At 51.0% G+C, this 24,613-nt stretch overlaps 9 protein-coding genes across 9 annotated transcripts; 4 read left to right on the top strand and 5 right to left on the bottom strand.

The window, feature by feature from the left end:
- Positions 1-39: 39 nt before the first annotated feature.
- On the top strand, positions 40-836 carry BO79DRAFT_287014 (uncharacterized protein; the record flags this gene model as incomplete). Its single annotated transcript, XM_025688532.1, has 3 exons — positions 40-207; positions 241-352; positions 467-836. The coding sequence occupies 3 exons, from the start codon at positions 40-42 to the stop codon at positions 745-747; spliced, it is 561 nt and encodes a 186-aa protein (XP_025540298.1). The 3' UTR covers positions 748-836.
- Positions 837-976: 140 nt separating this feature from the next.
- On the bottom strand, positions 977-2,389 carry BO79DRAFT_263927 (male sterility domain-containing protein; the record flags this gene model as incomplete). The annotated part of the gene is made up of 2 exons (XM_025686729.1): positions 977-2,180; positions 2,256-2,389. 2 exons carry the CDS (start codon positions 2,387-2,389, stop codon positions 977-979), a joined length of 1,338 nt encoding a protein of 445 aa, XP_025540299.1.
- Positions 2,390-3,766: 1,377 nt separating this feature from the next.
- BO79DRAFT_10746 (uncharacterized protein) lies at positions 3,767-5,302 on the top strand. The gene has a single exon (XM_025677900.1). It carries the CDS (start codon positions 3,996-3,998, stop codon positions 4,992-4,994), a length of 999 nt encoding a protein of 332 aa, XP_025540300.1. The 5' UTR covers positions 3,767-3,995; the 3' UTR covers positions 4,995-5,302.
- A 311-nt stretch (positions 5,303-5,613) lies between these two features.
- BO79DRAFT_237204 (oxidoreductase, short-chain dehydrogenase/reductase family) lies at positions 5,614-7,586 on the bottom strand (the record flags this gene model as incomplete). Its single annotated transcript, XM_025684665.1, has 3 exons — positions 5,614-6,974; positions 7,030-7,100; positions 7,166-7,586. 3 exons carry the CDS (start codon positions 7,584-7,586, stop codon positions 6,051-6,053), a joined length of 1,416 nt encoding a protein of 471 aa, XP_025540301.1. The 3' UTR covers positions 5,614-6,050.
- A 680-nt stretch (positions 7,587-8,266) lies between these two features.
- On the bottom strand, positions 8,267-8,908 carry BO79DRAFT_227675 (uncharacterized protein; the record flags this gene model as incomplete). Its single annotated transcript, XM_025683895.1, has 3 exons — positions 8,267-8,419; positions 8,620-8,685; positions 8,813-8,908. The coding sequence occupies 3 exons, from the start codon at positions 8,906-8,908 to the stop codon at positions 8,267-8,269; spliced, it is 315 nt and encodes a 104-aa protein (XP_025540302.1).
- A 2,575-nt stretch (positions 8,909-11,483) lies between these two features.
- Positions 11,484-13,517, top strand: BO79DRAFT_216936 (fungal specific transcription factor domain-containing protein; the record flags this gene model as incomplete). Its single annotated transcript, XM_025683341.1, has 6 exons — positions 11,484-11,549; positions 11,707-11,793; positions 11,843-12,195; positions 12,241-12,447; positions 12,495-12,772; positions 12,820-13,517. 6 exons carry the CDS (start codon positions 11,484-11,486, stop codon positions 13,515-13,517), a joined length of 1,689 nt encoding a protein of 562 aa, XP_025540303.1.
- A 45-nt stretch (positions 13,518-13,562) lies between these two features.
- On the bottom strand, positions 13,563-14,783 carry BO79DRAFT_10755 (glycosyltransferase family 32 protein). The gene has a single exon (XM_025677901.1). The coding sequence runs from the start codon at positions 14,697-14,699 to the stop codon at positions 13,608-13,610; it is 1,092 nt and encodes a 363-aa protein (XP_025540304.1). The 5' UTR covers positions 14,700-14,783; the 3' UTR covers positions 13,563-13,607.
- Positions 14,784-15,517: 734 nt separating this feature from the next.
- BO79DRAFT_227679 (RTA1 domain-containing protein) lies at positions 15,518-16,889 on the top strand (the record flags this gene model as incomplete). Its single annotated transcript, XM_025683896.1, has 4 exons — positions 15,518-15,816; positions 15,887-16,287; positions 16,385-16,606; positions 16,867-16,889. The coding sequence occupies 4 exons, from the start codon at positions 15,518-15,520 to the stop codon at positions 16,887-16,889; spliced, it is 945 nt and encodes a 314-aa protein (XP_025540305.1).
- A 336-nt stretch (positions 16,890-17,225) lies between these two features.
- Positions 17,226-24,317, bottom strand: atg2 (putative autophagy regulatory protein Atg2). Its single transcript, XM_025679604.1, has 3 exons — positions 23,958-24,317; positions 17,607-23,831; positions 17,226-17,558 (listed from the first exon to the last, which is right to left on the bottom strand). Exons 1-3 carry the CDS (start codon positions 24,117-24,119, stop codon positions 17,541-17,543), a joined length of 6,405 nt encoding a protein of 2,134 aa, XP_025540306.1. The 5' UTR covers positions 24,120-24,317; the 3' UTR covers positions 17,226-17,540.
- Positions 24,318-24,613: the final 296 nt, after the last annotated feature.

Genomic DNA, 24,613 nt, shown 5'->3' on the forward strand with positions numbered 1-24,613 from the left:
ACAACGGCTCCGGGAACAACGACGGCTCTGGAGGTAACAATGGCTCTGGAAGCAATGGCTCTGGAAGCAACGGCTCTGGAAGCAACGGCTCTGGAAGCAATGGCTCTGGAAGCAACGGTTCTGGAAGCAACGGCTCTGGAAGCAACAACGGCTCCGGGGGCAGCAATGGCTCTGGAGGCAGTGGAAGCAGCGGCAGCAACAACAACGGTAAGAGCACCGGCGCTAACAACACTGGCTCAGGCACAAGCCTGGTCATCACGGTCACCCCAACAGAGGATGAAAGCAGCGGCAGTGGTGGTACAGGCACAAGCTCAACCTCCAGCATCTCGCTTGCAATTTCTAGCAACGGGGTGTCGGGCTATGCCAGTACCAGCCCCAACCACTAGCCCCAGCTATGATCATTCATTCCACATCCAATGCCGAGCGGCATAACTATGAATGATAGCTAAGAGATATCCTCCTTCAGATAGCAAGAGTTCTTCTTCATCTTCTTCTTCGAAAGGTAAGGAGCCCAACGAAATCGATACCGACAGCAGCAGCGGCGACAACAATGGAAGCACCAACACCGGCAGCGGCTCCAGCATCTATGTCAGCGAAACAAGCAGCAACAACAACAGCTCCACTACAAACAAAGGCGATGACAAGGATGATGACAAAGATAAAGATGGTGATAGCAAAAGTTCAGACCCTGTGAGCTCGTTGCTCTCGAGTGTTTCGGGCTTGCTGGGTGGGCTTCTCGGACGCTAGGTGATGCTTGATAGTTGAGTGTCATGTCGATTGTCGCGGAAGAGTAAGTGGTGGCGGTAATACTACCATAAGGCGAGAGTGATAAAAATTGTTGGTACTTGATTTTGATTTCGTTACTAGTTACTGGTTTGGTTCTTTGATTCGTTTAGAGTTAAGAGGATCTGCTTATTTACTCATTACTTACTTACCTAGCTACGCGCTAATAATTTATCGCTTTCCTCATCACTCTCTAGAGTAACGATCTAATCCACTTCGGATATCCGAAATAGCCCATAAGCGCTCTCGCGCAGACTCGCATATCTTCCTTCCTATCCACCAAACCAAACCCCCTACTATAATCCTTGAACACATTCCACCCCTGCCTCTGATCCTCAGGAACCCGATCCCAAAGCTCGACGGTCTTCTCCTCGGAGAAATTAAAAGACATCCCATAAAGCACAAAAAGCCTCGCGATATAATGCAACCGCGGAGAATGCCAATCCACATCCAACCAAGTCATCCTCAACCGCCAGGGCATCTTCCGCACCGCCATCCCATCGTCCCAAAGCTCTTTGAACGCGTACCGGCCGCGTTCACCGCAGACGGCGTGCACAATGCCATGACTCCCGTAGGCGAGGTGAAACAGCGTCCGATCCACGACCACGTCCACGGGCACTTCGTCCGCTGTGACTTCCGTATCGGGATGCTTGGCGCGCGTCGCGGCGTGGAACCGGATTGAGGGGGTAAGCGATACCATTGTTGCTATGGTGGTTAGTGGTGTTGATAAGGGTACGCTGTAGCCTCGGTAAGGGAAGTTCTGGGCCGGGCCGAATATGGATGGCCGGATTATGAGGAGTTTGTTGGGGGAGACATCATGGGTATGGTTTGGGCTTTGATCATGGTTTTGGTTGAAGGCTTGAAGGAGGACCCGTTCCGAGAGGTGCTTGGCATAGGCGTAGGGCCAGGGGAAATCGTGAAACCGGGACTCGTATTCCGTTGTTGTGCCTCGGGACTGGAGCTCTTCGTAGATTGTTGCTGTGGAGATGGATGGGGATGATGATGATGATGGATGAAGCGGGTATAGTGTTTCTCGGACCGAGATGTCGACGGCGGCCCGGGAGGAGGCTTCCGCGTAGAGATGACTGTTCGCGAAGGCAGAGGAAATGTACACGAAGCGGTGGAGGTGGGGGCAGGATAGCGCGAAGTGGGCAAGCCGTTCGGTAGCGCCGATGATGCTTTGGGATAGTTTGTGGAGCGGGTCCACGAGGTTGATGGATGAGGCGGCGTGGATGATGATCTCGGTGGTTGTTTTAAGGAGTGTAAGCGAGGTTGGGGGAAGGGCTAGATTTGGCTCTTGGATGTCGCCGTCCAGATAGGTGATCAGGTCCGACGACGAGATTAGCGTGTCGGACATGGGCTTGGGGAGGATCTTTTGCCATTTTTGTACGGCCCGACTGTTTGGAAAAGAGATGGAGATCAGCACAGGGATTCATTTACACGTTACTGGGGCTGTATATGGTAGAGTTTACTGCTTGCCTCCCCGGCAGAGGAGATATATACATTTTGGGCGAGCCTGCGAGACCAACCGGAGGACTAATGCGGTGCCCAAGAAGCCCGTGCCTCCGGTGACGAAGATGGTTTTCTGCGAAAAGAATTCCCACATGGTGTCATTCTGGGCTTGATACTGGACACCGTACTTGCTGTATTACTGGAGAGCCATATCTTCAATTCCGGGGCATTGTTGGGGTATAATATAATGACTGTGGGGAGAAAGTCCGGTATAGATCGACATATATCAACTACGGACGTGGCTCACGATCAAGGAACCAGATTGTCACGGGTGAGCTTAAACAGTCCCTCAAGGACAGGCATTATAGTAGTAACCATGGCACGGTCTCATCCACAACAGGTTTGCGACTGTGTCGATAGTAACGGTGGTTAGCGACAACGTATAACGGCGGCTAGTACACCGAGGCTGATTAGATAGAGTTGGCAGGTTGGCAGGACAAATGTGAGATTCCGAGTTGGTGGAAAGTTTAACCGGCCTGGGTGGCGAGAACGCCGGAGACTCTTGGAGGGGGACCACTTGGAGATGGGTCGGTGGAATCAGACCGGGAGCCCCTAGAGCCCATCCAGGTTTAGAGGAGTGGATTTGCCAGTGGATGGTGAACTTGGTTGGTGGCGACTCCCGCCTGGGTGTGTTTGCCATCTTGCCTCTTGGGAGGGCGTGTTGTTCATGTGTACCATACTGCAGAAAAGTGAGTAATGCAAGCCACAGTTTAGCAATCACCAATCAAGGATGGAATGACAAATGGGTGACAGATGGAAGAAGCAGCCGTAGGGGAGATTACTTTGTACTTTTGTAGATGAAGGGATTGAGAGGAGGGGGAGAAGAGAAGAAACAAGAAGGAGAAGCCGAAGAGACGCCGGACTGGCTGAGTCATGGCCGGCTAGAGCCGAACAGGGATTAGACTAAAACTGGAATTCTAGAAGGGCAGCAAAGAATGAATTAATTATTATTATTCACTTCTTTCTTTCTTTCTTTCTTACTTCTTTGGCCCAAAAGTGCACGGAATACAAACTGCCACTTCCTCCAGCCATGGCGAGAAAAGCAATAGCAACAATAATATGGTGATTAATGAAAAGGGGGCCTACATTACTCCTTTCTTCTTAACATGGCCTGGAATCATGCCCCCAGTCGGTGATTCCCTACTTCTTTTCACTTTCTTCCTCCTCTTCAACTCTCTCCCTCTCCCCTTTCTCCTTTTCCCTACTACTTCCAGATCCACACACCCCAACCGTTGCCGTTGATTTGATTCCCTGCGGCGCTTCCCCACGGCGTCCGTCCAGATTCATCCCAAGGTTCGACCGTCACTCGACGTGCCTAATCCGTTCCCTGCTTTTCCTATTTCTTTTGTGAAAAATATTATTTCTAATTTTCGTTTCCCTTTTCTAGCCCTTCCGTCTACCAGACTAGACCCCCCGTGTCCCTTTTGGAACCCACCCGATACGAGAATTGGCCACTGTGCGATTTCGCCTTATATTGCAACTTGGGAACGCGCCCTCTCTCTTCCCTCCCCTCCTTCCAGGGCTCCCCTGATGTCTAGATAGCCTATCCGTCGACCACCATCTCCATCCCCATCCATCTGGTCCGGATAACACAGGCCTCACAGGGTTTCTCTCGCACTCTCGCCAGATATTGTTACAAAGGTCATCTGGATCCTCCAACCCGTCTCGACTTTAACCCCGAGACAAGAGACTCCGTTACCATGTTCGAGGACTTCTCCTTCTCGTCTCCGTCGTCCACCAGGCCCTCGCGCCTGGCGCTCGATGGCGACGACCGCCTCATGGTCGACAGCGACAGTTCCCTCATCTCTCCCATGTCGTCGCGCTGTCCCTCTCCGCGCTCCCATCGCTTCCCCCGGACCGCGTCTCGCTCTCGCTCCTCATATTTCCGCTCCGCACAGCAGCCACCCACCTCCGTGCCTTTCTCTGCCTACGATCACAAACGGCTCTCTATCAGCACTTTGACGCGGAAACTTCACGAGCACACCCTCCAAAACCCGAACGGCCTGCAGCCCGAAGAAGCCGGTCGCTTCGATCGCCCGGCCTCTCCAACTCCATCGGATCTGGGCATTTCGTCCAAGTTCCCCGGCTACGTCCTCACGCCGCCAGACACAGATCATGACGACGAGTCCCTGACTTCGGGTTCCCTCTCTCCGCAATCCTGCTCGCCGTTCCTGAGCCCTACCTCCGTGCCCGCAGACTTCCCCGCAGCCGACAACATCGATCTGAACGGCAACGCCACTACGGCCGCTCCATCGTCAGACGCCTGGACTGTCCGGGCCCAAAGACAGCAGATCTCCCGCCTACAATGCAACCAGTCTGACGTTGAGGCGATTCGTCGTGCCCTTGTGTCCGATGACGAGATTATGCGTTCGGCCATTTGCAGGGACTCCATCTGTGAAGAGGACTATCACCCCAGTTCACTACCGCCGCAGACTTCGCCGCGGAGACGTGCCCTGACTTTGTCGCGGAATCGGTTCCGCGGCCAGGCTTCTTCCGCCGCGTCAGCGGAATCAGCTGGTCCGGAGACCCGGGCACGTCGGAAGAGCAGCGTCAGTGCGTTGGCGTCGTCACATCGCATCGAGAAGAGCTATCACTGCTCATCGCGAGATATGCACAAGAAGAACGAGCAAGGCTTGAGGCGAAAGAGCCTTGTGAGTGCGGCGTTGGCGTCTATGGTGGAGCAGGGGCCAGAAGAGTAATCACTATTCTCTTCCCGTTCTTTCTCTTTTCCATTTCTTCTTTATTTTTCCCCATTTCACTTGATTCCTCTTCTTCCTATCATTGTATTCTCTCATACTTTTTTATGATATATCTGTTATTTATTTGTTTTGTTGGATCTATCGTCATCTCTCAGGGTTCGGGCTTTTTGTGTGCGCGTTGAGAAGGAAAGATACCCAGATTGTGTACCCGGTTACTTGTCTGTCTTACTACTTGTCTGTTCTGTTTTGATCCCTTTCGTTGTCTTGTGTTGTACACAGTATCTATCATGTATTAGTTCACATTTACGCTGTAAATATCCACTTCTTTCCCCCCTTACCCATTACCCTTACAGTTACCGTCACCGGTGTTCTACTATTGTTCATCACATATACGTCTCATGTTTGTTCGGATCGGATTGGATTTGGCTTGCATCTCTTCAGCCCGTTATGTTTCCAGTCTTGGTAGTAGTGGTAAACCAGATAAAACCATAGGTGATACAATAGAAGCATATATAGCATGATGAAGCATAGCAGAATATAGGCTTGCAACGGTTCACGATAACAAAAAAAAAAAGACGACAAGACAAGACAAGAAAGAGATCTATTTGCATTGCATCATGAAACCCAGTCTTCAATATCAACAATGGAAAAAGGATAACTTTAGTACGCGGGATTCCTGTCAAAGGAAAAACATCCCGGAGATGGAAACCACAGTGGAGAGCAATGGGGAGGGTAGACGGGAAGGGTACGTGTGGCTCATAAAGAATCGATGGATCAATCAATCAGTCGGTCAATCAATAAAATGGGGCAATTGAGGAAATCATGGCTGCATATCTGCATGTACGGATGCTGCATATGCACATGCAGACCAGACGGCAGGTAAGCAGGCGAGCAGCAGATCCGCAGCATATAAGAGAGAAAGTGGCGGTGCCGAAAGTATCAAGTAGAGCTGAAGTTACTGCGGGGGCAATAAATCAGAAAAGACAGATGGAGCTGAAGGAGCGGTGAGGGTATTGAAATGAGTGTTGCTGCAGAAGCGGGCGGTTTTCCGATGGGTTACTGCCGTTTCTTTCGAAACATGCTGTATAGCCGTTTAAACGGGTTTAGTGGCCCCGCATTGGCCTTGTTGTTCTTTTTGCGTTTCTCGAGCGAGCGTTTGGATATGTTGTGGTGGATGTGGATTTTTTGCGTCTGGTGTGGCGAGGGGAACGGTGATGGGCTGGCGTAGGGGGACGGAGGGTTCGAGTATAGCGGATGGGGTATGCCAGGTCCGTCTTGGATGGCAGAACCTCCTTGCCAGAGGTTCATGTCGTAGTACCCTGCTAGGGGTGAGACTGGCGATGCTGGGTACATTTGTCCGTCACTTGGAAACGGAGCCGTCGATGGACGCGCATATGACATTGGCGACGGGTAATCACCGTCTTCGTGGATGGGGGAGCCCGGCTCCCCCAGATCGCTTTCATCGGTCCAAGCCCTCGGTCGCAATGGCGGCGGCCGACGTTGTGTGTAGTTTGAGGATCGTGAATACCGTGATTCCATGTCTTCGGAGTCCTTGTTCTGTAGGCGCTCGGAGATGGATGGTATGGGCTGGTGCGGAGTATCGCCCACGAGCTCTTCGTGGACTTTCTGTTCATCTTCTTCTGGCGCTGGGCTCAACGGTGCAATGGCCCGAAGGTAATCTTCTTCAGATATCGTCAGCCGCTCTTCAGTCGTCTCTATGTAAGATTCCCGGTGGTGGCCGGTCGAGTCGCGAGCTGAATAAGCATCGACATCCTCGATAAATGAGACTATTCGAGCAAAGTTGAGGGATTCATGAGGATTGACGATCTCGAATGATGTGCCATGATCAATAACGGTTGCAGTCCGATTTTTCATGTTGAATAGGATTGAGTCCGAGCGGGTCCGGGTGTGCTTATGAAAGGACCCTTCCTGGTCTGGATTTGAATCCGGGTATTTCTCCAATCTGTCACGAAATGTGTCCTATAAACCTATGTGAGTAGGAAATAAGTAATTGTTGCGGGGGGGTACCACCTACCAGTAGTCTGTGGGGGTTCGATCTAGAGTATATCGGGCTGTCCGACGAATGTAATTCTACATTTGGCGACACTGGTAAAGTTGTCAGCATTCTGATCCATTATGACACTTGCGCATGCGAAATCATAGTCACTCACAAGCAAACCCCCGGAGACTCTCTGGTCCCTGCTCACTCATCGCGCTCGGCGAGTAAGACGGGGATAACGGGGGAGGACTCGATGCCGCGGACGACACGGAGAACGGATGCGCGGAATGATGCGGATACATCGGGGTCTGATTGAGGTGTATAGCAGCGTTCTTGCGCTTCAAGATGTGTCCCTCTGGACTGTCAAAGGCAAAGGCGTCGCTGTCGGAGAGTTGTTTGCGATAGTGGTGGAGGGACAATGTTCCTGGAAATGCGGGCTGGCACATGGCCGGACTCGTGGTAGATAACTGTAGAGGGTCAGGGTCGAGACCGGGGGGAATTGATGATGTCGAGATTGAGTTCATAGCGGCTTGTTGGTGTATAGATCCATGGCCCGAGGACCAGACATCCATGGTAATGGCCACGCCAGGCATCGCCGAACCCGGTTGTCTGATGCTTAAAGGAGAAGGTGGAAAGTAGTAGTACCTGAGAACCAGTGGATGAAGGTTAAGAATGAAACGAGAATGAGGACCACCCGGGGATTTTGCGAGGTTGCATTGAGCACAATTGGATTGTTTTATTTGTTGTTGTAATTTTGGGGGGAATTAATTATTTTTTGAACACCAACACAGGGTGTTTTGTCATATGTAGTAGCAAGGCAACGGTGCTATTAGCATATTTCCTGCACGTTGATGTGACGGCAGAGCAAAGGGGAGTTAAATGAAAGCGAGACAGGGTGTCTCAATTGACTGGATTGGGTAAGAAGTATAGAGTAGAAGTAGGTAGGAAGGAGTAATAGTAAGAAGTAGTAAGCAGGAGATGTAACACAATACAATGAAAGTATAGTAGGAAGTAAGTTAAGTAGTAGGGGTAAGTAGTTACTTGATCGCACCCGGCAATCTGAGAACCACTGCGATGGCCGTGCGAGAGAAAATGGTAAGTAGGGTAAGTAGGGTAAGTAGGGTAAGTAGGGTAAGTAGGGTAAGTAGGTAAGGTAAGTAGGACGACAGTAATAACGAAGACCCTTTGAACAAGACCGACAGACAGACTCGGCCATGGGCTGATGAAAGAACAGACAGACAGACAGAAAAACACAACTAAAAGCACAGCAGCGTCACTTGACTGCCAGGTCAAGCTGCAGTTGACGTGCATCGCAGCCAATCATGGCCATGACTCCGTTTTCAGTCTCAAAAACATGACCAGTCCAGCCCACTTGGGCATCAACTGCGTGGCTAGTAGTATTTCTGACTGTGTGGGAGGGGATCCACTGCCCCATCCCCTCCCTGCAAAGTACGACGGTGGTACTTACCACTCTATTGTTCTACCGTTGTAGAATCAAGTAGGAGAAGGACACCAGAGAGAGAAGAGAGAGTGGGTGTGGATGGATGGACGGGTGGGTGTGAGAACCAGAAAATCAAAAGTATCCAAAAGCATCCATCCCTCTCTCTTGGACGGGACAACTCCGACCGAGAGAGAGTCATCATCCACTTCCAACTTGCACATCCCCCATCTTACAATCTTTCTCCCTTCTTCCTTTTTTTCTCCTTGACTTACTCGTTCTCTGCCTCCTTCTTCCCTCCCCTTGCCTCCCTCTCGAGACATGATCCTTCCGAATGACCTCAGCACTCCCCCTTCCCGAGTAACCAACTAATCAATCTACATTCCTTGAAGATCCTGTTTCAACCCTTTCCCATCCCGGTGGTTTGAGATATGCCATCCGGGCCACCCATTCGTCCGCAGCCTTTTCCCCGATCATCGTCCCGGCTGCCAATCAACGTGGTCTACTCAGCTGTTTCAAAACTCGGGCGCATTCAAGTCAGTCCGCTTCTATATTTGCCTGCTTCGCCCATCCATTCCTTCTGTTCTGCTCCTCTCCGTAGTTCATGTGTCCAGTCACACTAGGCATCCTCACCTCACCACCCTTATGAACCGAGCCATGCTATACGTCCAATCCGTCCGCCATTTGAGTTTTCCATACATCATATGTGGCTACGATGGTTCCCTCTCAATTCAATGAGGCTGACGGTTTCTGATCCACTCCGCCGAACTTTACTACTAACCAACTGTGTTCCCGTTCCAGACTCTTGTCTCGTTCCCCAACACCTGCTGACTTCTATCGCCATTCGATAACTAGTACAGTCCTTTAAGGTTGCTTGGGGTGCCGCAAACAACTCGATAAACTAAATTAGGGTCAAACCCCAAAATCATCGAGGGATTCCCATTCTACAACATCGGTGCCAGGGTACTATTTTAGCACCGAGGGCGGATTTTCTCCGTTCGGCCAACCGAGTGTAGCGTGGCATTCTCTCACCAACGAAGCCAAGACCGCCATCTCATAAGCCACGAGAGGAAACCACTCTCCATTGAACTACGTTGACCGATACTGCAAGAGTGGAAACGTCACCAAGATCGCCCTTGTAGAGCCCTGTACCTGCCAATGTTTCACAAAGCACTCTGAAGCTGCGGTACGCCTTATCGTGTCTCAGGAGCTTCGTACCTATCTCGTGATCTCTCTAGTAAAAATGCCAGGCAATTTGGTGGAACATTCCCGCAGACCCCAGATTACGACGCAGTGCAGAAGACCTACTTTGCTCCCAAGGCCTAGACTGAGCTATCACTGTGTGTCTACCTCCTTAGTAAGTAATAATATTGGTTCGTCGAGCCATTGACTGGTGGGTAGTTGTATTCGAACTCTATAATTGGCTGTACAATTTACAGCGTCACAGTATAAACCCCCAATGATGCATCAGCATCTCTAAACACCTCGTTCTTCATTAGATCTAGAGAAGCTAGCTTTCATGTCACCAGTTGTGGTATTCCGAACGGAATACCGAACCAATCCTGTCAACATGGACTATTACGGCAAGTGCGATAGTTATCCGTGATACTATTATTGCCGTCACATCCATGTCTTCTATAAACTCTACTCCGAGCCATGCTCCAGATCCATGGTTAGATTGTGCCATGAGTTGGGCAGCAGATACGAACCGCATCACCTTTGCCTTGTCGCCAAACTGGATCTAGCCTCGGAGTCGTCTTCGCGTCCTCGCAGTCTAGATTTCTCCGGGTCTATTGAGAGCCGATCTATGAGCTCCAGATGACCTCATGCAATTGGCCCCTGGATTGACTTGACTGTTGATAGGCGATTAACTATAGCACGCTCGAAGAAGTCTATTCTGTCGTCTGATGCACTTGTATTCATATAGTCATCCCGAAGGCTGTCATGCATAAGTCAGTAGCTACTCCGTGAGCAAAGTAGAGCGAACGGTGAGTTAGTCTAGCCATTCGCTCGCCAAGTCATCTCCGCGGCTCAATAACTCAGTGGGCTAGGGACTGTATCGTGACTACTAGTAAAATAAGTAAGGCTAACTATGCGCACTTATTTCCTCTTTCAATATTGTATCATGTATAGAAAGCAAGCCATAGCCCGGCTTGCAGATGATCAGTGGCCCGGAGAGGATACATGGAACCATCATCCCGGAACCTTGAGCTACATCCCTTTTACATGAGCATTGCCGAGAGCATCTAGGAACAGGATTTCTCTCGTTAAATCAGTCACTGATTGGTGCCCTGTCATGCCGCCGGCCGAGGAACAGGCACAACAGCAGTAGGCAGCTCCGAGCATATCCATGCGCGATAGCTTCAATCAAGATGGAAGCGTCATTCTTCGCTCAGGTTGGCTTCGATGATTGGTTGGTGGTTCCCAACACGAGCAACAGCTCAGACAAAGAAGTCAATTCGTACTTACGGTCTAAATGTGCTGGTGCACTAGCACAGGACCCACTTGGTAGAGAGAGTATAATCTGCGAGGAACCATGGAAGCATCACGGATTCGGTACATAGCACGGCCTCGAAGTCTGATCGCGACACCCAGTCGTCTCAGATTGATATACTTGGAAGTTTCTAAAGAAAGCTCAGGCAAAGTGCTCGAACTCAATGCAAACCGGTACTTGCAGCAGAGAGAAAGAGAGCTGACGCGCCAAGAGGCAGTGGACGTGACCGGGCGGCATTAGTGTGGCTGGCGGGTACAAACTCCGCCCCGCATCTGCCAGCTTCGCTTCGACTCGTTGGACTCGGGCTAATCTGCTTCAATCTCCATGGCTGGGGTCTACAGGGTCCCATTCCATCCAGCTCCCCTTGTCATCTCGCTCGGTCTGCGCACGGAACTCGGATGGATCGCTCGACTCCCTGCAGGCTTTCAAGATCACCGGTTGACCGTCGGATCTATCGAATGCAGCGCTGACGCGGAAATCTCCATCTGTGATGGCTCACTTGGTCCAATCTGAGCTTTCCCGCCCCAGGGGCCGGTATTCTAACGGCTCAGTAAGGACATGTCAGAATTGTGCCAGAGCCAAGATACGGTGCCTCCGCCACGGGGCTACCGGGAGCTGCGATCGGTGAGCTTGTCTGAGTGAGCTGATTGTTTGGTTGGCTTACTAGGTCTAGATGCGAACGCCTAGGGAAAGAGTGCCATTTTCCAGAGTCTCGAAGCACAAATGGAGGGATCAAGAGAGATAACAAGGACAAGTGAGTTGCGAACCTCGGACCATGTAGTTCGTCTTCTCATCTCGCGAAAGGAGGATCGATCTACTCGAAGCCAAAGTCGACCAGTTGCTAGCGACGTCGGTATCCCCAATCCCGGTGCGTACAACACCCCCATTCGCTAGGCAGAGGACTAAACGTATTATAGAGAAATAGCAGCACAAGCGATGAAAGTCCTGCAAGCACTGCATCACAGTTTAAAGATGCCATTGACAAAGGCTTGCTTACCGTGGACGCCGCCAATATGCTGCTGAATGAATTCCGCGCGACGCTCATGCCTCATTGTCCATTCGTGGTCATCCCACCACTGACCTCTGCTGAGAGCCTCAGGAGAGACAAGCCGTTTCTTTTCCTTACCATCTTGACGGCTACTCTGTATGACAACATGCCTCTGCAGCGTATGCTCGAAAAAGAGGTGAAGAAGAAGGTTAGCGACTGCATGATCTTCGATGGACCAGTCTCATTCGAAGTGCTGCAAGGGCTGCTAGTCCACATTGCATGGTACGCCTGATAGTCTATGTTTGTATGCTGAACTGACAGGTCTAGGTGTCAATATCATTCACGGCCACGCCGGTTCTCACAATATCTGCATCTTGCGATCAGCATTATCACGGACTTGCAACTGGATCGCGCGCCTGAATATCGGCTCTGGAGGACTCGAGTGAACTTTAATCCGGAAGAACACAAAGAGTCGGTGTCTTGGGGGCATGATGAGAGACGGGCCGTTCTCGGAATATTCTATTTTTCATCGAGGTAAGGATAGCTTCTATACGATTAGTACTGGAGTTAACGTCTCGTAGCGTTTCGCAAATCCTACACAAGCAATGCACCTTTTCGTACATGCCATATTTTGATGAATGCTGCAAGCACTTGGCCACAGATGCCGAGTATGCCTCTGACCAGCACCTACTCCATATAGTACAGCTTCAACGGCTATCGGAGAAGATCACTTCTATCTCAGCACAGAACATTCTAGGGACCCACGGTCCTGGCTCAAGCAGTGAGCGTTCTTTTCGTGAGATGAAACTAGAGCTGGAGCAATATCGGGCTAGTCTACCGTGTCCGTTGAATGAGAACAGTAAGTAGCAGCTTTTGATTGACTCCATCACAATACTGATGACACAGATATCCTTTTTATGCAATACTATACGGCCGAACTGTATCTCTGCCAGATTAGTTTGTTCGATAATAAGCCCAAAACGCAGAGCCCAAGACGTGAAGTTTCATTTCAGATCGAGGCTCTCCGGATGGGCCTTGTTGCGGCCAAAGCTCTACTTGACTACTACGTCTGCCTCCCGTTGCGCAGTGAAATGGCGTTCAACAACGCCATATGGATTCAGATTGGCTTCGCGCTGACTCTTGCCAGCAAACTTGTTGTGGCAGCGTCAGAGCCTTCGATACAGCCTCATACAGCGGAATTGTGCCGTGCGTTAGACATATCCAGCATGCTAAGTCGTTGCATTCTTCGCATTCAGGCACTAGTCACGTCTAATATGGATGCCTCCGGTGACCGAGATGTGTTCTACCACTATGAACAGCGTCTGAAGCGAGTTCAGTGGTGGTTTGAAAATCGGATGTTATCAAGACAAAAGAGTGATTCCGTTCAGCCTCCAGTACAACCTAGTAACATGAGCCCATCTGGAGCTGAGAACAATCACCTTGAATCCGCGCAGCTGCCACTGGATGGATTAAATGATTATACAATGATACCCCGTGAAGTGTACGATATGCAATGGCCGGGCTTTTTTCCCGACGCAACAATTGATGAGATCCTCTTTGACTGGATGGAGTACACGAAGGCGTCTGAGCAGCGCTTGCGCTGAGCGATGAAATCACTGCCATCTATCTCAGTCAAGACAAAAGCAATCCCATTAATGCTTTATTCAATACAGTGCAATTCCATCAATAGCTATCTACACCAGAGTATACCCCCGCTTCCTCGGCTCCCTCCTCACCCCAAACACCACCAACCCCATCACCCCAAGCGCAATCCCAGCCGCACACCAACCCACCCAATTCCCAAAGAAGCACTCCGACACCGCAATCTCGTCCCCACGCGGCCTCTCTCCAATATACCGCATAAAGAATGCCTCTTCAGTCCCCTCAAACATATCCCCGGGCACAATGGCTACTCCAACCCTAACAGCAGACAACCACACGCCCAGCACCCGACTCACCAACACCGCCCCAGCACTCACAAAAGCCATAGCATACGCCGGCACAAATTCCCAACGATGCTCATGCACACTCAACGCCACCTTGATCACAAACGGATGGTTCGGCTTACTCGCGATGAACTCATTCCCGACCCCGTACGGCCAGTGCTGAGGCAGCAGCACCTTGCCATCTTGCTCTGCACCCATTAATAAGGAATCCAATGGCCACTGGCACCCGAGTTCAGGGTCCAGGTACACACTCCCGTAATGCCAGAGGAGGAAGTACCGGAGCACGTCGACGCGCTGCATGGGGAGGAGATGGTCAGTGTAAATGGGTGCAAACCAGGGAAAGTATGCCTCGATGAACTGACGGGCTGTTGTGTCGGTCCAGATGTATTGCTCGTATGTGGGGTTCTGGACGTGGCAGGAGGTGCTGGCGTTGATGTATTCCTCGGGGATGGGCTTGGTGAGGTCACCGCGCCATATGCGGTGGATGATGGGGGGAATGGATGAGGGAGAGGTGATATGAAGAGGTGATGATGGTGGAGGTGCCCATTGGTATGGTTTTGTGGTGATTGCCGAGGGCGGTGTTTCATAGGCGTAAAGGATATCAGAAGAGAGGGTGTGGGCGTGTAATTGAGAGGAGAAATGTATTGTTGAGATGAGCCATGAGAGACAAGTCGAGAGGAGATAGAAGCTGAGACAGCAGATAAAGGGACCCTGGCGGGCCTTGGTGACTATGATTTGGAGTCTGGGTGCTAGGGAAATGCTTGGGAGGGAAGCGTGGCAGCGTGCAGCTTGGTGCTGGATACGATTGCGTATGGTCTTGAGTGTTGTGCGGGGAGTCATGGTGTAGACGATGCGAGGTGAAGAGACAGTTCACCAAACACTTGTGACTTGAACAAGAGTAGAAGTTCAGGATAAAGTGGTAGGCAACATCTAGACATATCTACACCACATCATCCACCGCCCCAATCCTAATCCTCCGATCATGATAAAATGACCAAAGGATCGAATGAGCCTCGCCCCAGCTGTCCATGATCACAATCTCAAAACAGCCTCATTCTATATCTAGTTCAACAATAACAGAAATAGCAGCCTCACGAGAAGTGGATACAAATTCTCCGTGTCCGTTTGGGGCCGTATCCATCCCATCTCACTATAAAAGTCCGTATCCGTATCCGTCCGTGTCCTTGTCCATGTCCGCACAACCCTATTCCAATATAAACTAAATAACTACTATATGACTCCCTCTCTTAGCAACGAGGCGGTGCTTGATTGAAGCTCATCCATCGTGGCTTTTACTGTTATTCTCCACCAGTGATAATACCTCTCGGTTCGTTCCGAGATGTGCCAAGATTGGGAATTTTGTTGGGTTGTTGCTTACCAGTGACTGTGGCACTTAAAACTCATGGCCTTGATGGAAGGATTGGGGGTATACTGGGGGCCTGATTAGGCCTCGCTTATTCCAGTGAGGCTTGTCAAGAGGGTTAATGAAGGATGGGATATTTTTGGATCGTCACTAAGTATAGAATGTTGGTGTAAATGAGGGAGATGGGAGCCAGTTGTACATATATCATCTTCATCTCCATGTCCATCTTCAATTGACTCATTCATCCACACCCATAACTCACTATACTATATACGATATACTACTATACATCAAAATGTCCAACACAACCACCACCACAAACAGCACAACATCCCTCGACCCCTCCGACTACTGCACCCTCTCCATCTGCCCTCTCTCCGACGCCTACGTCAACTACGTCCCCTCCCTCCCAGGAAACATCTTCTACGCCGCCGTCTTCGCCACCCTCCTCATCGCCCAACTCATCCTCGGAATCCGCTACCGCACCTGGGGCTACCTAACGGGTCTCTTCGGCGGTCTTCTCCTGGAGATAATCGGCTATGTAGGGCGTATTCAAATGCACTATAACCCATTCAAATTCACTCCTTACCTTGAGTACATACCCTCCCCATTTCCCCTTTTCACATCCAACCCCCTACTAACAAGAACCCTAAACTTGAACTAGATACCTAATATGCTTGACGATTGCACCAGCCCTCCTCTCCGCCTCCATCTACATCTGCCTCACGCGAATCATAACCCTCTACGGCGCCGCACACACCTCCCTCCTCCACCCAAAAACCTACACCTACCTCTTCGTCACCTGCGACCTCATCTCCCTAATCCTCCAAGCCGCCGGCGGCGCAATCACCTCCACCGCGGACGCAGACCAAGCGGATCTCGCCCAGACAGGAGTGAATACCATGATTGCGGGGTTAGCCAGTCAGGTTGTGTCCCTGGTGTTGTTTATGGGGCTTTGTGGGGAGTTTGCCTATCGCGTGTGGAAGAATCCGTATAGATTGAGTAATGCGGATGCTAGGATGAGGGAGGTTAGGGGGGGTAGGTTGTGGAGGGGGTTTTTGGGTGGTGAGTATATACCCTTATCACCTTTTCTTTCAGGGTTGTTTTTTCCTGTGTGTGGGGGGTTGTGCATGGCTAATGGGGTTGTTGTGATTATGGACAGGCCTATCCCTCGCAACAATAACCATCTTCATCCGCTCCGTATTCAGAGTCGCCGAGTTGAAAGGTGGATTCCATAGTAAACTTGCCAATGATGAGGTGGATTTCATGGTGTTGGAGGGCGCGATGATTGTGTTGGCTACCTCGGCGATGACGGTGATGCATCCGGGGTTTTGCTTTGGGGGGTTGTGGAAGGAGACGAAGTGGTCGAGGGTGAAGCAGGGGAGTGGGAGGGATGTTGTTGATTTGGGGTTTTTGGATCATCAGGTGGGGAAGGGTTATACCCCTTCTGTTTGATGTTTTTTTTCTTTTTGGTCGGGTGGTTGGGTATGTCTGTTTGGGTTTGTGGTCTTGGGTACAAATTCGGAGTTTTGTTGTCGATACTTGATAAGATGGCTATGTTGTGGTTTGTTATGGATTGCATTGACTCTATTATATAGTTCTCTTTAAAGTTATCTACTTTAAGGCTGAAATATCTTCATATAGGGTGTAGAGGGTTCATTGGCTGATTATCCACAATTTTGTGGAAGACTGCAAACATCCCACGTGTATAGTACCTAAGTAGAGGTACGCTCGTGTCATCGTGTATGGATAACCATTTGCTAGTACCGCCTTAGCATACTCTTCGAATGTAGTCGTACCTTCCTATTCAGATATGCAGGTAGGTCAGCAAACAAGCAAGTAATTAGATCCCAGTTGTGGCTGAGCACTTTGCTAATCACACGCTAAGATCTTCTCTATCTACCAACATGATCGGCTTGGTTCGGTTTCGGGTTCGGGTTCGGGATTTAGGTACCTAGGGTTAGGTGATGTTCCACTTTAGAACCAAATATACACTGCATAATCTAGCATCATATTTCACATCCAGTCTACCTGCCTCAAACTAATACCTATCTTAATCATAAACATCCCCAAAAATATCAATATCAATCCAACACCAATCATGCTTAAAAAGCCATCATTGTATCAAAAAAAAAAGACTCAAGGGGTAGTAGTGCTAAGCAAAGAATCATCCGTCATAGTCATCATTAAATCAGTCCCAGGTAACCGAACCTGCCCGCAGGTGAATGTGTGACCTGCTCCGGTAGATGTCCCAATCAATTATGCACCAAACCATCCCAGAAGAACTAAGCACTGCCAACGATGCAGCGACAAAGCCGTTAATGGCGTTTATATTTCTGCAAGCATGTTAGTATACGGTCAGCTACTGATGGTATTTGACTTACATCTTCCATCTTTCGCCGGTTACTAGGATCCAGCGTGTTCCCAGCCCCCAGCAGCGTCTGCCCCACGGCCTTGGATACACCAATGGCAGGCCGAAGAACCACAGTCGGAGCACGCTTCCAGACAGCTTTGGCGGCGGCCTTGGCGCTTCCACTTTCCATAACTTCGCCAGGCACCGCGACTATGGCATCCCGTGTCAGAAGCAGATCGCGCTCCAGCCCCCGGAATGCGCCGCGAAGACCTTGGACCACCCCTACGGGTTGATCGGCGTACAGAGAGATCTTCTTCGCTTCTTCATCGTCCGCGTACTCGTCTTCTACGCCAGCTCCCGACGCATTAGGGGTAGTGAGAATATCTTCGGCGCCTTGGAGGACCGTCTGTGTTCCGATAGCAAGCTTGGCACCCAGCTTGACGAGCTCGTTCGAAGTGGTCTTCGCGAAGGATAATGCGCCTTTTTGGATGCTTCGTACAAGGCGACCGTCTTTGCGGTACTCGCGCACAGGCACCGCCACGAGATCTTTCACCCCTCCGCCAACGTTAACGAGAGACCGGATCGGAGCAAGTCCAGCCAGCACGCCTGGCAGCTGGTTCCTCTTGATATCTGGCATCCAGATGTCGTTGAGCGTCTGTCCAAGCTTGTCAAAGCCTGACACCCCATAGATGATGACGTGTCGCATGGTCATGTCAGCTGCATCAAGTATGAAGAAATTCATGAACTCGGTCGTCCGGCCAGATCTGAGACCTGCGTAGTCGACTCGCTTAGGCTTGAAATCAAGTCTGACAGGAACGGCATTCACCTCGACTCTTTGTAAAAAGGGAACATCGCTCGGAGCGGTTGGAGTCGGCGCTGAATCATCACGGAATTCGAAGAAGCGGCATATAAAATCCAAAGCGTCTTGATCGACATGTAACCGCAGAGGGAGTATGGTCGCCTTAAGCACGATTTCGGTTGCTGCGAGCTGAGGTACCGGTCTCACAGTCAAAATTTCCAGGTGAATCATGCTTGTCCCACTCTCCTTCTCGCCCGCTTCATGCATATATGTTGCGAATTTCTTCCACGTGGAAGTAGGCACATGATCAAACACCTCCAGGTCTTTAATGCGAACATCCAACGAGCTCTGCGTTTCCCCAGAATCGGGTGGGAATACGACCAGGTCCGCACATATGCCCTTGAGTTCGAATGTCATCTTATGGTACTTGCTTCGAGACAAGCGCAGCTTCTTTCCTCGGACCGAGGGCGACTGGCTTTGCCGGACCGTGGCCCCAGTGACAGTCGTCGTAGTCGCGTAGCTTCCCGTTTCACTAGCGAGGTCATCGATGTTGCGATTGATGTCATTACGGATGTCGCGGGGATCCTTATTGGCAGGGACACCGATATAGATCGAGTTGAACAAGCAGTCACCGATCACAGACTCTTCTTCCTCGTCAAAGCTGGGAGATGCTCGGCTGCCAGCACGCGCACGTCGTTCAATGGCTTTCCGCTCCACGTCCTTCACAGCCTTCGATATAGTATCCCTAGTCCGCTGCCAGTCGTATCCATCGAACAAATTCCAGATCACATGTGCATCGCGGACTCTGATCCTCAGCGGGCTCTTCTGAAGCTTGGAGTCGTCTGAGAGTCCGTAAGTGTTTTGGGTAGAATCCCAGCGATGCGCTGTACCACCAACAGCAGACTTTTGGGCAAAGTGATCCTCTCGGAAGTCCAGCTCGGAGATACTCGATGACACGTAATACTGCGAATGGAAGCTGTCTAGTAGTTCGTTCGAACCCGCCATCATACCCTCTGTCAAAGATCCATGTTCGGGGACCGAGCTGACATGTTTAAAGTCACTGACATAGTCACGCTCATCTTCCAGGTGTCCCTCCTGATCCTGATCAGCGGGCTCCGTCGTTTCGGGTGGCTCCGGCATGTCTGTAAAGAAAGCATCCCCGGTAAAAGAAGATAGCATATCCTGGATGGGCAGTACTTCTGTACGGTACTTCGCAGCTACGCTTGGGGGAGTAGGAGGCTGGAGCCCATTGACTATGCTTATGAGAGTCTGTGTTGAGTCGGCACAAGTCTCCAGGATCAGCAGATCATCCCTCAGCTCCACATCGAGTGACTTTGCCCCATCATCACTCAGCTTCATTATCTTGACCGTAGCTGTGGCTGAAGAAATTGTGCAAACCGTCACAAAGCCATGGTCAATAAAAGACTGCACCTGATTGCTGTGCGGAGGAGCTGAGCTTCTCCTCTGGACATTGTCTGCATATCCCACGTTCGCCACATCATCTATGATCATGAGAGACGCTTTCCGGAGCTCTAGTGTGGCATCAGAAGACACGGGATCATGTATTGCACCAGAAAACTTGGCGTTTGTAAGAACTACGAGGCCTTTCGCACCGGTGCCGCGTGGGTTGAGACCGAGCACGCAGTCTCGAAGGTCTATTGTCAACTTGATAGGCTTTGAAGGGGTGTCAGAACGGCCCTCTTTCTCCGGTTGGACATTCTGATGTGGAGGCTGCAACTCTGCGAGGTTGGCCAAGGAGCTTGCCATGTTGGCAGCCACATCCCCAGTAGTCATATCCTCACTGAGGCCGAGGAAGGCGATGATAGATGGGAGTGTATATTCTGCGCGGAAGTTGTGTAACTTCACTTTGACTGTGGGGTCCATCTCGTCAGCAATATAGCGCGCCATCAGGACTGGAAGTGGACTCTGGCTTGGGCTGGATTTGTGACCGATTGCCGAAGCTTCTCCCACAAGCTCTTCGTCCCTATTCCTAGCAACCGATATAGAGCCCATCTGCGCAGCAATGAGTGAAGGCAGACTTATAAAGGCTAGCTCGGTATTCCGAAGAACGGCGCTCATTTCCCCCACCTTCCCACCTATATGCACCTGAACCTCAAGTTCACGCATCAGTGCAAGGGTCAGCACACCAGGCCTGTCATCCTCCGGTAGGTACTTTGTGACATTCGACAGTCGGCTCAATTCATCTGCCAGCTGGGAGATGGAGTCGAGATCAGTAGTGCGAGAAACAGCAACCCGTGCTCCAGAGACCGTAACGCAGAGTACAGAACCCTGCCTCCGCTGGCGGAAGAGCGTATCTAACATGATATCATCATCTTCGTCGTACTTGTCCTTGGACGGAGTGATTAAGCCAAGTAGCCGGTCCAAGTCTTCTTCCTTCGGAGAAAATCGGTACTCAACCCTGATATCGGTCAGACTTATCTTGGCTGGAGCGTCCCGAGAATCGTCCAGAGGCAAGGGGCCGGTAACTTTGGCCTTGTCTATCTGCACTGCTACGCCACTAGGCCTGCTAACGATCTTGGCAGCGGTTGTCCTCAGCCTGACGTAGTGGGTCTCTCCGACCACATCTGCTGCAAGCCCTCCGATCCTGACATTTACCTTCAAGGGCGCCGAGCCTGTTCGTTCACTCGCTGCCGGCGGAGGAAATTCTTCGAAGTGCACACCACGAGGACGCTTCGGGACTGCCTTCTTCGGCCCCTTCGGAGATGAAGCCGATGAGATCGAGTTGCCAAGTTCCAATATCGTGCTCAGCCCCCCAAACCAGCCTATGGCCTCTTCCAGTCGCTGGATATTCAAGTTTAGCTGTAAAGGAAGTGTCATGAGGTTTACAGTGGTGGAATCAGGTGATTTTGTGATAGACAGATCGATATCCCCTTGCTCGGCTGACAGGACGTCTCTAACGGAATCGCGCATCTTGAAATTCTCGCTGAATGATATTAAGTGTTCAGAGGCGAACCCGAGACTAAACCCTTTGATGTTCAGATGGAGCTTCGTAATGTCTTTGTCAATTGAAAGCTGAGCTTCAAGGCCCGACAGACATGTCTGCAACAAAATATCGTTATGCAGCAGACCGAAGAATGGCGAGCTGTCTGTTTCGGCAGGGTATGAATATCCGGGAACATGCTCGACAAATTTGATGGCAAGGTTGCGAAGAGCCAACTTGATAGCCTGTCGCTTCTGCTCTTGCGGCTGACTTATGTCCTGGCTGACCTCGCTGTCATTGCTGAAAGCATTAAGAATCTTGTGTCCAACCTTGAGCACGAGCCAGCCGATAGCGATGTCGAATTGGAGTTCAGCGGAGAATATCTCAACCTCCAAGTCGTTCGGGCTCCGCTTAGACTGTGTCTGCCCATCATGCTGCGAAGGCCGAGAAGCTTTTTCGGCGCCCTCGTGCCCGTATGAGGCCGGTCTGATCGTATCACTGCGAGTTCGTGTAGAAGCCTTCCTGCCAGGAGGCACAAAGTAGTCTTCAGTAGCTGAATCACGCAAGCATGCCGTCGTCTCCTCCAGACCGCTAGTTTCTTCTTCAGTGTAGGACGCAGATGGGGTGTCATCTGCGCCGTCGCCATCTTCATCCACGGAAGGTATGGAAATGACGACCTTGTCGATGCTAAAGAACCGTCTTGCGACGTCAGAGAATTTGTTCAGGCCTGATGAATCCTGAGAACGTTCTTTGTCAGTGAGCTCATGTTGTGCCTCGGGAGAATCATCTATTAGGCACTCCTGCGAGATATGCAATCCTGCCTGCGGAGTTAGTTTAGGGGTGGCAGCAGTCTCATCATCATGATCCTGGTCCATATGATGTACATCGGGCCCGTTTTCATGGTGCACACGAGCATGTGAGTCCCTAACTACCGTGGATTCCGGGGAATCCCAGGCACCGGGAATATTTGGCATGAAGCTTCTTGACATAGAATCATGACTTATGGCACTCATGTACATACTCTGTGCCTCCTCGTTAGAAAAGAGCCTTGACTCGGAAAGCTCGTCCTGGTTGAAAGATCCGGATGTTGAGCTTGAACTACTCGCTTCGGAAGGAGGTACAGAGGTAACAGGCGATGGTTGGTTATCAGCATACGGCTGGGGATCTTGCGTAACCTCTAGCCCCATCGCGGGCAAGGCTGGTCGAGTAGGAACGTCAACTGCCTCAGGATGTTGTAGGTGATCCTGTGCGAAGCTAGTGACAGCTGGTACCTGTGACCTGGGCGCAAGGATCATAGCATTCTGTGTATCACTGTAGTGTGATGCTGATCCGGCGGCGTGCAACTCTGGAGTCCGGAGGCGCGGGGTATCTTCATTGCCCAAGATATGGTGGGCGACTTCCGGTGAAAAATGATCTGTGCCATCAAGCTCATCATCATGAAGATGCGAATCAATCACAGAATCAAGATACGCAGGATTGTCCAGTATCTCATCGTCAACCGGTAGGTTCTGCGACTCTCCCATGTAACCATAACTCCTGGTTTCCTCCTCCGTGTCGGCGTCAGAAAATCTGCCGTCGTAGGTGCACACAGATCCTTCCATCTCGGGCGCATGTTCGGGCGCATATTGTTCTATTATCTTTGATTCTGATAGTCCACGAGATGGCTCGAATAGTATCGACCTTGTCAGGTCTAGTGCGGTGTCCTCTTCAGACGCATGCTCAGACGGCGGGGACGAAACATGGCTCGGGGGAGGGCTTGGCTTTGGCTGCAAAGGACTCTCCGGAGAAGTGATCTCTGGAGATATCGGGACAGTGAACCTTGAGTAATTAGAAAAAACGACAGGCTCCGACACTAAGGCGACGTTGATGTCAGACAACGAGATCAACCGTCGCTGATTCCGTGAGGAAGTCTCATCCTCACTCGATGGCGAAGACACAGCATCAACCTTGACTTGTCCAACAGTCAATAACCCCGTGACCAAGTCAGGCTTATCTTCCGGTTGCCTCTTTAGTGGTGCATCCTGTTTCGTCTCCATGTCGACTCGGATGGATATGTCATCCACCTGGACCTGCAGACGGTCTGCGACACCTTTAAGGAACGCAGCAACGAAACTCGGCAACGAGACCCCCTCATTGCCGTAGCCAAGCTCCTCTTCATCATCACTGCCTGATGTGGGTGTACGGTGAAGAACCTGGGATTGAGATGATATGGCAGCCTTCAGTTCTTCCTTTTCCTCCTTTGGTTCAGCCTGGAGGAACGATTGAGCGAGGTCGGTCGGGTTAGGGATGATCGGATCGGCGGCAGGGTCATGGCCAGAGCCAGACCCCGTTGGTCTGTCGCCTTGTCCAGCATGGCGAGAGTCGTCGGAAAGGAGTCTCAGATGGACGTCGATGCCGCTGGCCTGGCAGATGATGCCGCTGCTGTAGATGTCCGCGGGGACGGTGATCTTCAGGAAACGAACCCGGGCGCTGACGAGCTCACTTGAAGGAGGAAGGTGAAGAAGCGTAGCTAATTTCTATTTCGATAAAAAGTTTTTCTGATTAGCACATGCTGGATGTCCGAAAACCCAGCGGGGAACAGCAGCGGATTGAGAGCCAGGGAAGCTAGCTAAGCTCATCGGGGGCACGATTAGTGCACTTACATCCAGCCTCAACCCAATATCTCGTAGTTCCACGGTACTTCGTTGTCCCCAGCGAATACCCAGACTGTCCAGGTCAAGGGCCTCTGTATCGACAAGGCCGAGACGAGATAACGCATATCGGAGCAATCGCTTTTGGAAGAACGACGGCAAGAAGTAGGCCATTTTGTGGGGGGGCAAAGGAGCCGGCGGGGGCTCATTTGAAGATGGCAACTGTCATCTGAGCAAAAACATAATAAGGCAACAAGGACACGAAAGAGACGATCGGGGAGTTGAGAGATGCCTTGCTCCTGGGACAGGCACCAGCACAACAAGTGTGTCGGGGGGAACAAATGCGGAGGGTTTGCTGAAGGTGCCGGAGGGAAGGATGACGTTCGGGGATGTAGGCGCTAGTGGAGGAGGAGAGAGATAGCGAAGATCAACCGCAATAGTCAGGCGGAGCTTGGGCCGGGCCTCCCCAAATCACACCATGACAACTCACACTTACGTCGAACTTATCGCCTCATGGAGGGTTTTGAATTGTCAACCAGAGGATGAGCACTCGGCTCCGGGATAATATCCAGAACAGCTGGCTGAAGTGCAAATGCCGGGCAAGCAACTGCCAGCTGAACCATGGCAAATGAGCGATTCGTTGCGGTGTCTGGTGGACTTGTCGACAC

The sequence above is a fragment of the Aspergillus costaricaensis genome (assembly GCF_003184835.1).
Source record: "Aspergillus costaricaensis CBS 115574 unplaced genomic scaffold BO79scaffold_13, whole genome shotgun sequence".
NCBI lineage: Eukaryota > Fungi > Ascomycota > Eurotiomycetes > Eurotiales > Aspergillaceae > Aspergillus > Aspergillus costaricensis.